The 14449-nt window shown below is 46.3% G+C and overlaps 1 protein-coding gene across 1 annotated transcript in view; it reads right to left on the bottom strand.

The window, feature by feature from the left end:
* BMP7 (bone morphogenetic protein 7) overlaps window positions 1-14116 on the bottom strand; it is a 41846-nt gene extending 27730 nt beyond the window's left edge. Inside the window, exon 1 of the mRNA XM_071446736.1 lies at window positions 13084-14116. Coding sequence (XP_071302837.1) covers window positions 13084-13597 — 514 coding nt within the window. The 5' untranslated portion in view covers window positions 13598-14116. The remainder of the gene's footprint in view (window positions 1-13083) is intronic.
* Between the last annotated feature and the right edge of the window lie 333 nt (window positions 14117-14449).

Below are 14449 nucleotides of genomic sequence, written 5' to 3'. Positions count from 1 at the left end.
AACTGCCCAAATAAATAGCATAAATCTAATTAATCCTCCTTTAATATTGTATTGCCACAACAACTCCAGCATCCCCCCAAATGCTGCAGAGTGTGGGCCTACACCTGCACAAGCTCCCTGGGAGGAGCACAGCAGGAGCTGCAGGGAATCCAGCCTTTCTTGTGGTTTACTGGGATAAAAGGAAAATAATTAAAAACCAGTTTCCCAGGTTTGAACTTGCTGGATTTCTCAGCTGAAATCCCAGATTCTGGCGCTGTTGGGAGAGCAGTTCGTGGGATATTACAAAATAAGCAGCAGATATCAGGCACAGGCCATCAGATAAGGATCTCAGCCTTTGATTGTGATCAGCAAAATCTCAGCTTGGAATGTACACACTGAGCTGTGCCCCAAGACCACAACCAGCTGGGCCTTTCCAGCTTGTCTGTGCACTGACAAACATCTGCAGCTCTGGGCAGGAGAGCTGGGAGATTAGGGGACAGCAAACTATTGAGGGGAAAGGTCCTGCTGCCCCAGAGGGGAAATCCCTGCCAGAGCAGTGCTCTCCTTGCACCTAATCTGCTGCAGCCGTTGCCTCTTGCTCAGGTGTTCTGCATGTGGGAGGTCCAGTGGTATTAATACAGTTTATAATTATTAGACAGAAATGAAGTATTTGGAGGGATGTTTTGGAAAATAACCATTAGAAACTTCAGTTACTGCTTACAGAGACACTGTGGAGTGCCCTTCCTCATGCAAGTGTGACTTCATGACCTAGTTCACATTTTTCTTTGAGATCATCATGTTTCCTCTGTGCTGCCAAGAGAGGCCAGCTCAGGTGGGGCACTGGGTTTGGGACACAGGACCTGAAGAGGAGGTCACTGCCTGGAATGACCCTCCCTGCCAGCAGCACACATCCTCTAGCCTGGGGTGGGACTCACAGCTTATGCACAGGAGCTTTTTGCTTTCTAGGAACATTTGCTGTGCAACACATTTATTTTATTGAGAAATAGGCAGGCAGCTGTTTGTTCTTTATTAACTCTACACAGCCCTGATCTATGAATATTGAAAACCTGGGGGCTGCTGACATCCTCACGTACTCCTGTTTGCAGATGTAAAGTGTTGGTGTCTCAGAGTGATGGCAAGGTTAAACTGCTGTTTCAGGAACGTCCTCAGGAAGACAAACATGATATATTCACGTGTAGGGCATGGGCACGTGTCTGTCCCCTTCACCCTCGAAACGTTGGTGGCCCATGCCCCAGGCACAACGGCATCTGAGGGTGAGGCAGAGATTTATTTGCAGTTTAATTCCCACCCACGATCCCTTTTATACAAGAGGAATTTTCTTTTGGTACAAGATAAGCCCATCAGTGACATCAGCAGCACCTAGCCCTGCATACCATAGCCCTGCTGGATTCCTGACACTGAGCCTCTCACTAGGGCTGGGCCATGCAGGCCTCCTGAGTCAGCCCCTAACAACAGCATTTTCTGTTTTGTTTTGGTTTTTGTGCGTCTTCAAGCACAATTTTGCAATTGCAGTTCTGGGGTAAAAGATCAGCTGTTGAAATACACCCTGGTGTCCTGCATGGGTCTGGCATGAATGGAGGGAGCACAGCTCACGTCCTGTGGGGTGCAACTGGCAAAAACAGCACAGAAGTGAGTGAGTGAGGGTGGGGGGTTTGTGAGAGCATCCCTGCAGGAGCACAGAGCACTCTCCTCCACTCACTGTCCTGCCTGCCAGGCTCTGCTCACTCCTTGAGCTGCAGCCCACGGAGGAGACTCCCAGGGTATCACACACACACATTGGCTTAGGGTCACCTCCCTCCTCTGCAGGAATTTCAGTGAAGCAGCTCTCATCTCACAGCTGTGGACTAATGAGCAAAAGGACAGTTACTGTTTGCTGGAGAAATATTTGGGGTTTGCTTGGATGAGTCCCTGCCTCTTTCTGGATTCTTTTGTGTGTTTCTGTATTCCCTGTGTCAGGCTTTAATGCAGCAGAACGGTCAGAGATTTCCTATTTTCTAATATTCTGGTAATTTCATTACAGTGCATGCCATGGATTGCAGGAACTATTGCATTCAGAGGTCAAAGTTGTGTCCACACCAATGAGAGAAGTTCTACACCACGTGTCTGATTTGCTTCTCCTTTTCACCTGTCTCAGGAGACAAATGATTCATCACATAGTGCTGAAATGTCTTCATCTCCTGATTTGGGCCAAGATTTAAGAGTAGTTACCCAAAAGTTTCTTTTTGAGCTGAGGAGAAGGATCTGTGATGAATGATTCTTTTTCAGTTCTTCTCTCCTGCAGTTTATTACAAGTGTATTTGTGTAATTAGGGGGCCCAGTAGTAATGTTGTTAAAATACTAGTGGGCACATTTATTGTTTCCTCCAAAAGGAAACAACCAGTCTCTAGCAGTTCTGGTTTTTCCCTGCCTCAACTGAACATTTACTGTTTTATGTAGCTAGCAGATTGAGGCTAAAGTTACTTCTTTCCTCCCCCCCAACTTTTATTTCTTTTTGTTAAAAAGAAAATAAAAAAATCCCTTCCATTCTCTTAACAAATGCTGAATATTTTAAGGATATGGTCAGAAAGGGGAACTTAAACTCAGCATAATGTTTATAGTGCCACACAAACTTCAGGAAAAGTGATGTGCAGTGCTCTTTATTAACATCTAAAAGTCCCTGTGGGATTATAATGACTGCAGAGTAATAAACAAATAAAAGTAGCAAGATTAAATTGTTCAGAATATTTTTAGTGATGGAAAAAGCAATAAGTTTTAACCTTGAGAACCAAGGGAAGAGCAGCTTGTGGGTAGAACAAATACAATTAGGAATGGATTCCTCTTAGTGATGACTGGTTATCATTCATGGAATTACAGATAATTGTCTTATGTAAATAAATTGTTAAAATATGAATACAAAAGAACAGTACCCAAATGTAAGCACCAGAATTCAGAATTTCTAAATTACAGTAATTTTTAATCTTCTGTTTAATGACAGACCTGAATTTGCTTTCCCTTGTGGGGCCAAAGGGCTCAGTACAACCAGTGGGTGTTCCAGGCACTGACCCAGGGAAACACAACCAGCCCCATCCCCAGTGCTCACCCAGGGAGGAACTCTTCCCTCCATCAGAATTGAAACTCCCAGCCTCCAATACTGCATTATTTTATGAGCATTTTTTAGTACCTCTCCCAGAGCTCTTCTGGACTCTTCTAAAAAGTTTTACAGCCCCTGAGCTGTGGGAAGAACAATTGGTAAAGCCAAGGGAGCCCCCCCAGTGCCAAGGCAAGGCAGTGGCCAGAGGCAGGACTTGGCCCAGGGGCTCCAGAGTCAGGGCTCAGGGTGATTTCCAGCCCCCAGGCTGAGTTACAGCCCCAGGCTGGCACAGCAGCCGTGCCAGCTCCTCACAGGGTGCCAGGGCTGCTGCCTTCACCGCCAGGGTGGCCTGGGGCCAGGCTGCTGCACTGAGGGAGGAGCTGGGGTGACACCAGTGGCGCTGGGGTGACATCAATGGGGCTGAGAGGAGCTGGGGTGACACCAGTGGGGCTGGGGTGACAGCAGTGGGGCTATGAGGAGCTCAGGTGACAGCAGTGGGGTTGGGATGACATCAGTGGGGCTGTGTGGGGCTGGGATGACACCAGTGGGGCTGGGGTGACAGCAGTGGCGCTGGGGTGACATCAATGGGGCTGTGAGGAGCTCAGGTGACAGCAGTGGGGCTGGGGTGACAGCAGTGGGGCTGAGAGGAGCTGGGGTGACATCAGTGAGGCTATGTGGGGCTGGGATGATATCAGTGGGGCTGTGAGGAGCTCAGATGACATCAGTGGGGCTCTGGGGGGCTGAGATGACATCAGTGGGGCTGTGGTGACATCAGTGGGGCTGAGATGACATCGGTGGGGCTGTGGTGACATCAGTGGGATTGTGTGACATCAGTGGGGCTGTGTGACATCAGTGGGACTGTGTGACATCAGTGGGGCTGTGAGGAGCTCAGGTGACAGCAGTGGGGCTGTGAGGAGCTCAGGTGACATCAGTGGGGCTCTGGGGTGACATCAATGGGGCTGAGAGGAGCTGGGGTGACATCAGTGGGGCTCTGGGGGGCTGAGATGACATCGGTGGGGCTGAGATGACATCGGTGGGGCTGTGGTGACATCAGTGGGACTGTGTGACATCAGTGGGACTGTGTGACATCAGTGGGACTGTGTGACATCAGTGGGGCTGTGAGGAGCTCTGGTTCAGCCCAGCATGGGGAGGCTGCTGCAGAAGCACAGCAGACTCGGTGCCCCTTTGCAAAGCTCTCGTGTGCAGCAGGGAAACCCTTCCAGGCTGATGCTCTGTGTGGTTATCGGCTCATCTGCTGCTCCCCAGCACTGAGAGAGCTCCTGCTCGCTTTAATTATTGCTTAGGGGGAAGCTGCCTTCCCTCTGCCCTCCTTTTCCTTGTTTTTTTGTTGGTTTTTTTTTAAGGATGGTAGCTTTCAAGAGCTTGCCATGAAGATCTAAGTTAAGGGATTTTCTCCTCTACAAAGCCTGCATAGTTTCCCAGGCCAGGTGGACCCGATAGCACTGACTGCATGCTGAAAAATCTCATCCCCACCCTTCAGGCACTTTAATTGTAAGCCTTTCCAGATACACTGGATAAACACTGTCAAAATGAACCTGAAAGGGTTGTTGTTGTTGGTTTAGCCCTTAAATAATTATGAGTTTGTCTGTCTAATTACAACATAATCTTGTTTAAACTTGGATGGCTATTTGCAGTATCTCTTAAATGAGGTGGAAGCAGAAACGCTGGGGAAAAAAAAAAAAAAGAAAATTCACAGTTCTTCCACTTTAAGAGAAGGAAAAAAGGAGTTTTTACTCCTGTAAAACTGAATTAAACCTGACAACAAAATACTCTAACTTGGAAGTTACTGTGGAAGGATAAGGATGATAAACAATAGTCTGGAACCTCTGAGATGCAACAGAAACTTAATCCTCTGCAGATAATATTTTTCAAACAGTTTAGAAATAGTTTAAGGTAATTTACGGGAAGACTTGAGTGACAAAGCACATTACTTGAAGTGCCTTTCCTTCACTAGGCACTTTCTAAATTCTTTCTCTTTCATTTCTTTACTCTCAGGAGACTTTTAAATCCAGTGAACCAAAACAACACTTTGTTTGTTGGTATAGCACGGGGCTGGCACAGATGGCAGCCACTGCACCTGTTCCAATAAACTGGGGAAATGGAGAGATAAGCCATAGCACTCATTAAGGGGAATCTACTGAAACATGAACAATTTGTATTTTGAATATCTTCCAGGAATTAAGGGAGAAATACATAAACAGACTTTGTTTTTACCATTATCAGTTTAAAATAAACTTTGTTTAAAGGGAACTTCACATTTGGTTTATGTACAAAGGCAGACATACCACTAAAGAAGTTATGATAATGCTTGATTTTCTTTAAGAAAGGCAAATTATTTTATCTAGCTGCTACTGTTCTACTAAAGAAAAATTACCTGTTGGCAGTTAAACTAAAATCAGTTAATTCCCCTGTTCCTTAGTAGTGGCAGCTTTTTTTGCTTTTGCATTTTCTCACGTTGAGTAATATCACATTCTTACAATCCAGTTCAGAATGATCAGAGGAACAACATAAACTAAAGTCCATCTGCTCATCTATTAATAAATAACTAAAATTATTGGGGGGTGTGGGGGGGAATTGTTTGGATTGTTAGCAACAAAGTTCCCTGCAAAACAGCTTTTTGCTGGGCATAAGAAATATGCTGTGTAACCTCTGACAGATTATTAAAAAATCCTAAATAAGAAGAAACATTGAGTAACAGTCCCTCAAAGGATAAATTTCTTCAAACATTTGCCTTGATCATCAGAGCTTGTGCTGTTCAACATGCCATACATCTCCCTCAATTTCTCTCTCTCACACACACAGCATTAAATACAAAATGTCATGAAAATTCCTAAGTATCATTTAATGTTGGCAGCCCTGCACTGTAAAGCCATTTATATAAAACTGTGGTTGGCAGCTCTCACTCTTCCATGGGAACAAATTAACATTGGCATTCCAAACACAGGAAAGTAAGGAAATTAGAAACACAGTTTATATTTGGCCAGTGCTTTGAAATACTGTACCATGCTACTGATGTCAATTAATGAAAAGCAGAATTTTGCGGAGAGGGTCTGGTTTTGAAACACATTAACACACGTTAAACATGTTTGCACAGGAACTGGATTGTAAGCATCTTGGTTCCAAAACAATAAAGCAATTACACTAAAACTTGTAGTCTCAAAGTTGCCACTAATTCAATCCACTCAGTCTGGATTTTCACTGACTTTAAGATGTAGATGGCACAAATGTTTAAAAGAAGGGGTAAGGCACAGTGTGGTGGGGATTACATCCACGATGGCTTCTCTGTTACCTGCTGTGAATCAGGTATGTTTATGTACAAATAATGGAATTGTAGAACATAGACCCAAACAAAGGGGGGGCTCAGCAAACTTTGTGGTCCTCATCAATGAGAAAAGGATTTCCAAAAGGGCTTTTTGAATTAGAACCAGTTTGATCTTTGCTACCTGCAACCTTTTTTGCAGCAAAGACTTTTACTGACAAAATCTTCAACACCAAAAAAATCTAGATGGCAGTTTATCTCCTGGCACAATTCCACTAACTTCAGTGGAATTACTCCAGCACGGAATTTGGCCCCACAGCCTTTACAAGGCGCTGTTTATTTGTACTATGATTCAGATATTTTGATACCAGGAATCTTTCAGCACTGAAGTTTCTCCATATGAAATATGTCTTGTATTAAGAAATATCAGTTTCACATTTTTGTCAAACATTATTTGCTGAATTCTGTTTGTTGCAAGGATGGGAATTCAGCTGTAGCTCAACAACATGGGTCGGGCTAATAATAATGATAAGCAGTGACTAATAGGAGCTGGTTCATGTTTTGACTGTTTGCAGCAAAGGAAACTTCCCTCAGAAACAATTTCAAGATTAGGAGAGAAAACTCTGTGAAGCTCAAGCAGAAACTACTGCATGCTCATTATTTCAACACAGGGGCACTTCTTTGGCCCAATTCTGCTCTCAGTGGTGCTCGTGTAAATCAAGAGGGAGTTTATGGGAATTATGTTGGACGTAGAGTTGTATAAATGAGACCACAGGGCCAGCTTCAGTAGAAATTTGACAATTTACACCAATGAAGACCTAGCCAAGAATTTTCTCTTGGGTCTCCATTTTTCCAAACTTAAGCATGTGCAGAACTTTATCCATGTGATTAGTCCTTGTGTGTAGTCTCGTTTATTTCAAACAGTTGAGAAGGAAAATCTTCATCCTGAAACTAACTTAAACAGCTCTCTAGTTTCTTTAGAAGTTTCTTCCATCTAGAGAAGAAATATAGTAGCATATTTTATTTATATATAGTAATGGGATATATTTTTGATATATATATGTAGTTAATTCATAAAAGTACTTTGATGTAGGCCCTAGAGAGGAGGACTGGAAAGGGTTTAAAATATCATGGTCTCTTAATGCTGTATATCAACAGGTAGTCTCCTTATCTGGCATGCTATCAAAATTTGCTTACTTGTGTTCTTGCTCAGATGACTTCATCCATCATTGCAACTTCTCACTGGTATTCATCCAGTTAGGACAATTTGGAGGCATAAAACTAAATGTGTTATCATTTTAACCACAAATTAACAGTTTCCACATAAATATTAGCATTTCCTCACTTGGTTCAAGGATAGCAGCCCTAATGGCACTAACCGTATATTTGATTTAAACTAATTAAAAACAGGGGCTCTTGCAATTTAATATATTGATTTTACCAGTGGGACTTAAATCTTTTATAATAAGTGTACACAGCTGCAGCACTCACCCACCGCCACTCTCAAACCTAATCCCTGCATTCCTCCTGACAATAACATGACAGGATCCACACATCCCAGTATTAGCCTTAACCCCAGTGACACTGCCAGAATGTATTAAACTAAAACATCACAGTGTCCTATTTAAAAGGAGCCTGTCAACAGCTCTGACTGGGCTTTAATAGTTATAATCTTTTTTTTTAATTAATGTTTCCAACCACTTGTGTAACCTTCTCTCACACGTCTCTCCCCGCCGACCCGAAAATGTGTTTCAGGCTTATTTCCAGGGAATGTAGTGCCTGGTTTTGTGCTGCCTGTGCAGAGGCCATTAAAGCTCCTTTGCAGGGGGAGTGCTGGGACACACACAGAGACACAGGCATGGCACAACTGGGGGCACTGGGAGCAGGTCCTGCACGCTCCACTGGTGCCCAGCTCCTGTTCCCGGCATCACAAGACCTGCCCATCAAGGCTTGTCTCCTTCAGAGCCCTTCAAGAGCTGCTGTGTTTTGGCTTCTAAACTGCAGCTCACAGAGGGGGATTCACCCCCCCAGGACAGCCTGTGTGGGAACAGAGCAAAGACCCTGCTCTGGGATAAATCTGCTATGTGCCAGTGGATGGGGACAATTTCCAGGTCCTTCTTCCTCGTGTAAGGACATCTGTCCTTGGCTGCTCCTGTCTCTGCTACCAGCACACCCACATGGCAGAGGTAAATAGTTCCTGCCCTGCTCTGCTCTTTTACACCTGGAAATTAGAAAATGAATTAAATTCTCTCTGGGATGGGTCTGTACATTTAGAGAATACCTGCTGGTCACTTGCTGCATGGTTCTTTCATACACTGACTTGGCTGCGAGCTTTCTGCCTTAGCCAGTGTTACACCACCAAGGGCTGCACATATCCACACTGCCCAAAACAATTATGGGATGTACCTGTTCAGGCTTGAGAGCTTTTAACAGCATTAGGTGGAAGAGAAGAAAAAAAAAAAAGCCGAGGGCTTGGCTTAATGTATGGACAAACCATGTGATCGGGACCAGGCATCCAGGGCTAACTTTTAATCTGCTTTGTTTCAAGTGGGAAATATGTGAAGATCAAATAAGTTCAAATCCAGGTCAAATATCCTTGAAAATCTTTGATTTATACAAGCAGGAAAATGAGGTTTAAAAGAAGTGATTATGAAAGGGTTACTAAAAACACAGCTGTACTCGTACTCTTATATCTGAGGCTCTCCAAAGAAAAACTGTGTGACATCTATATTAACCTTTGGCTGTACACCAATGAAGGCCTGTAGTGAGCTGGAATGCAAGGCAGCCCCTTCCAAATTTTAACACAAGCCAGGTTACAGCTGCAAATGCCTGCAGCCCGTGCTCACTTTATAAAGTATTCCCCGAAGGAAATTTTTTAACTGTTATAGAATCTTTTTCTAATACCCTACAGTGTTAAAGCCTGTTATTAAAGGGCAAAGAGATGGTTCTCTATGCCAAACACTTGTCAACAAAAAGGATAGCCAGATGGTATGAAATAAAAGGAAACTTGGGGGCTCTTCAGCTTCTTGATTTATATTAACAAAAGCCACTTTCAAGTGCTCCTTCCAAGAATGACTAATTCCCCCCCACTTCTTTTTTGCCAGGATTAAACAACGTTGTTCATTTTATAATCAACCACGAGACAAATTAACAAATTGCATATCACTTGTGCCGACTCTTTTAAAAATATTCTAAGCAAGTCTGTTTACCAAGGCAAGTTTACCAGCATAAGGACAACGCAATTATTTTTAGAAGAGAAGGCCTAAGTCATCTAGAGGATGTTTACTCCTTAGCTGCTGTTTATAAACTGAAATTAAACTTGTGCAGAAAATGCTTTGCGTTTTTTTCAGTTCCTAAAATGGATCAGTTTGTAAACTGTATTGGACAGGATCTGAAATTAAATTCCAAATGCTAAAATTATAGTAATAAATTTTACAAAATTAGCCAGTAATTAACTGGCTAACTTAGTCAGACCACTGTGGCTAAATTCTCTTCTAATTTACAAATAACTTCATTCTTGACACAACTCCATTCCCCATTCATCTTAGCACAGGTGTAAGCTAAGACAAAATGTAGCCTGCAAATTAACTGGTTATAAATCTAAATCTAAATAGTTGTCAGGATTTTACAGTAAGTAAAACTGTGCTTAGTACAAAGCTCCCTAAAACGGAGCACCTGTATTCTGGTTCCTCCCTCCCAATACCCAGCATAAATTTTCTGCACTAAATATATACAGTATCTCCATAGAAATCAATGTGTGTGGGGTTTGTTGTTGGGGTTTTTACTATGTAGCCCAGTAAATCTTGCAATGTAGTTTTTAAAAAAATATTATTCCTTCTAAAGTTGTACAACTAGATGGATGAAGAATATGAATAAGACAAAAAAAGTGCTTTTGTAGATTAGCATTTAGAGGCCTGGAATTACCGTTTTTTATTGGCTGAAATTTCAAAGTATTATTTCTTTGCTCGCTTTTACTTCCTCCATGCTAAAATGAAACTTTATTATGCTGTGACACTTCCTCATCGTGATGGCTCTGGTATAGTAATAAAAGCCTACCTGTGAAATGCAATGCTCACAGAGTATCTCTTACAAAAGTAGGACACAGTTTACTACAGTCTGCATTTAGGAATTCAGCTCTGCTTTAAAAGGGATCATTGTAGAAAGTCTCCACAAAAATTCAGTTCTACAATAGATCTTCTAATTTTCCCTGAATGTCATAGAAAACTGTACGTCTCAAAGCAGGTGTTGTGTTTGATTATATACGGAGTGAGTGGCTGCTCTAATTCATTAAAACCTCCATAAACAAGCCTGCCTTTGTCCTATAAAGATGAAAGAGCAATGACTATAATGGGATGAAAGGTGTGCACAGCGATGAAGAAAGCTATTATAGATCTGTGTCCTTTTTAAACTCGTCCTGGCATGCTCTGTTGACAGGGGAACAAAACAGCACAGATAAACCTCCAAAAAGTGCCCTGCTGGTCGTAATTCCACCTGTCCTTAAAACTACTGGGCTTTGCTTGTGCTCTTACTGCTCCCTGACCATGCTGACAGCAATTAAATAAAATAATCATTTAGGATTTTGCATGAAGAACACTCTTGCATTTCTAAGCTGACAACAAACCCTGGTGGGTTGAAATGAATGAATATATCCACTGCAGTCAGCAAACTGCATCAGGATGTCGATTATCGGGGGTTATGGCTCATAGAGGTGAAACCTGCTCCATACAAAGTTCTCACATAGACACAGACATATCCAAAATGTAACTTTTATTTCACATTTATGGATCGATTTCATTCCTTTGCATTCAAAACTATCAATGGCCTAAATATTAATTCTTTCTTATAACTCTTACATGAGCTGACAAGAGACTCTTCCTTGCATCGGCAATGTGGGACGGGAGCGCTGCAGTTTCACTGGTGATTCAGTAAATTACTACACCTGAGGAGCAGAGCTAAACTCCCTGCCATTATGTACTTACACGTTTCATAAGTTTCTTTCCTCTCTACTGAAATGGAAAGCAAAGAGTGAATTTCGCTATTGTTATTTGAACATCTTTTGTCTTCTGCTCAGGGCTCTCCTCGCACTCGGTGTAGGACCAAGAACCACAGGAGAACAGTGTTAGCAAGGTCACCCTTATCTTTAAAGTCAAATATTTGACTGCTATTGGTACATTTGACTGCTCAAATATTTAATTTTAAATGTATAATTGCTCATCGGCTGAAGTATCCAGCAGTGACTAGACAAACACTGTAATTCCAAATGGAAAGCACCAGCCCTCATGGAGCACAGCCCCCGGGCCAGATGTAATTCCGAGCTTCCCACTGTGAAGCTTATGGCAGTTAATAAGGAGGCGCAGCTCATGCAAACTAGAGCTCTCCCACAGCGTCCCGTGGCTCCTTATCATGCAGGAATTGTGCCGGGATGGCTGGCTACCGTGTCTGATAATTATTAACGTGTGTCACAGAGCCTTTACAGCTGCTGAGCTTTTCAAGTTAGTTAAAGTGCTGGGATTAGAGAGGTGGTGGTTTAGGTGGTGATTTAATCTTTGCTGCCTCTGAAGTTCCAGACAGTGGAAGTGACCAGAACAGGGACATCCATAAAGGTGTTAATGGATTTATTGGAGATGGGGGTCTGTAATTCCTGGCAGGTTATGTGCCAGAGGTGTGCTCCTCTTGCACTTAGCGTTTCCCTTTGTTTGGGACAAAGTCTGAGCTATCTTGTTTTGGAAATACAATTCAGGTTCTGCCTTGAACTCGCAGGCACCCAATCTGTACGTGTGTGGTTTGAGAGCCGCACATGATGAGGTCTAAAAACGGATAGAGCGAGCCAGGTCTATAATTATATATTTAAAATAGAATGTGCACCCTGACAATGTTTTACTCAAATCCGGCCAAGTCAGTCCACACGGGTGTGCAATCTACAGCGAGCAAATAGAAATCAGATTGGGCCGTGGCATCCAATTAGGGAGGCCTAGTGAGGCGCATACAAAGCGTGCCAACTCTCGTATCGTTTGCATAAACCCATCCACATGTGCTTGAGAAAAGAGGCGAGTTAGCGGCATAAACTGGGGTCAACAGGAAAAGCTGCAGGAGTAAATAAGGATTTACTGTGGAATCCCTCCCAAGCCATTAGGAAAACATGTGCGAGCAGCTGAGCCCCTCCGGCCGAGGGAGCGCGGCGCTGGGATGCCGCAGGGACCCGTCCCGGCCGTCCGTCCCCGCAGCCCCGGCGGCTCCGCATCCCGCGGGAGCCGTGCGGGACCCGTGCCCTGCTCCTGCCTGCGCTTCGCGTCTTCCTTGGCCGTGTGGGATGCGGAGCAGACCTGCTAATCGTCCTGTTTACCTCCTACCTGCGAATCCCATTTCTGACGCGCAGCAATTATCAAAGGGAGCAGACGACAAAGAGCTCAGTGTGCCGGCGTGTGTGGAGCGTGGGGAGAGCTCGTGGCTGTCCAAATGCTGCGAGGGGAAGTCAGAGCCCTTTCTTTCCCCGTCGATGCCACTCAATCACCGCCTGGCAAAGCAGCCACCCTGCCGAGGGCCGCTACCTGCCCTTCCTTGCCCAGGCGGGCTGTCACCCACCTGCCCCGCTGGGAAACGGCTCCCAACCGGGGCCAGCTGCGCCACCAGCCCCTGGCCTCCCGTCGGTGGCTGGGTCCCCGCTCCAGCCTCCCCCTGGCACGGTTCCCTGCCCGGTTGCCCCGGACCCAGCCCCGCCGAGCCCGGCACTCACCCAAGTTGACGAAGCTCATGACCATGTCAGCTTCGGTGAGGAAGTTGCTGTCCTGCAGGCTGGCCAGAGGCGGCCCCTGGGTGCTGAAGATGGGCTTGTACGGGTAAGAGAAGCCCTCGCCGTCCTCGGCGGCGGCCCCCGCCGCCCCCTCCTCCACGGACATGGCATTGTAAAGGTCCAGCATGAACATGGGGGCCGAGTTGTGCTTGCCGTGGAGGTGCGGCCGCGGGCGGTGCGGCAGGCCGAGGATGGAGAGGATCTCCCGCTGCATCTCGCGGCGCTCGGGGCCGCGCAGCCGCCGGTGGATGAAGCTGGAGTGCACCTCGTTGTCCACCGTGAAGTCGGCGAGCACGCAGCGCAGCCAGAGGGCGGGCGCGGCGGCGCCCAGCACCAGCAGCCAGGAGGCGGGCTGCCCGCGCCCCGCCACCGGCATCGCGGCGCGGCGGCGGAGGCTGCGGGGCGGCGCGGGGGGCGCGGGGCTGCCCCGCCGCGGGACGCGCCCGGCCACCGGCATGCGCGGGGGGCGCCGACGGACGGGCGGGCGGACGGACGGACGGACGGGCGGGCGGCCCCGCGCTCAGCCCCCGCGGAGGCGCCGCAGCCCGCTCATGGCCCGAGGCGGCGGCGGCGGCGGCGGCGGCGGGGGCTGATCAGCGGCACCGGCCCATGGACGGGGCGGCGGCGGCGGCGGCGGCCCGAGGCGCTTCCCCCGGCGGCGGTGGCGGCGGTGGCGGGAGCGGAGCGCGGTGCCCGCGTCCCGCACGCCGCGGCGGAGCCGTGTGAGCGGCGCGGCTCGGCGGGGAGCGGCGGGAGGGTGTCTCTGGTGGGAGGAGCAGGCGGCTAAACCCAAGCGCTCTCTCTCGCTCGCCCGCTCCAAAGCGCTGGGGAGAGAAAATCCCTGGAACTGCCTCGAGGAGGGAGGACGTCTGCTCAGGTTGCTTTTCAGGATGTTTGTGGAGGCTGCGGGCTCGGCGAGAGGCTGAGCCGGTCCCGAGCGCCTAAATTGCCGTGAACGTCATTAAGGAGAAGACAGCCCAGGAGAGAGGGCGGTTTATGTATAAGGAAGGGGCCCAAACTCCCACAGACTTTATGATGCGAGTACATCGGCTGGCTCTCAAGCACGCGTACACACTTCTTTTTCCTGCCTACTCTTTTCTTCTTTTTTTTTTTTAAGAAGTACAGATTAGAAGAGCCTGCCTGTGACAAAACAAACTCCAGTAAATAATTTAAAACGTGATGATGATATATATTCACCTACATAGACACGTGTGTGTGTGTCTCTGTGCACAGAGCCCCAGGTCACTTTTTCCAGCTGGCAGTGGGGAGAGTTAATGGAGAAGCGTTAGAAATCCGAAGGGGGAGATAT

This window comes from Agelaius tricolor, unplaced genomic scaffold (genome assembly GCF_023055355.1).
Source record: "Agelaius tricolor isolate 1412-34295 unplaced genomic scaffold, bAgeTri1.0.p SCAF_23, whole genome shotgun sequence".
Classification (NCBI taxonomy): domain Eukaryota; kingdom Metazoa; phylum Chordata; class Aves; order Passeriformes; family Icteridae; genus Agelaius; species Agelaius tricolor.
Note: the sequence above shows the minus strand (reverse complement) of the source record. Positions and strands in the feature narration are given on the sequence as shown.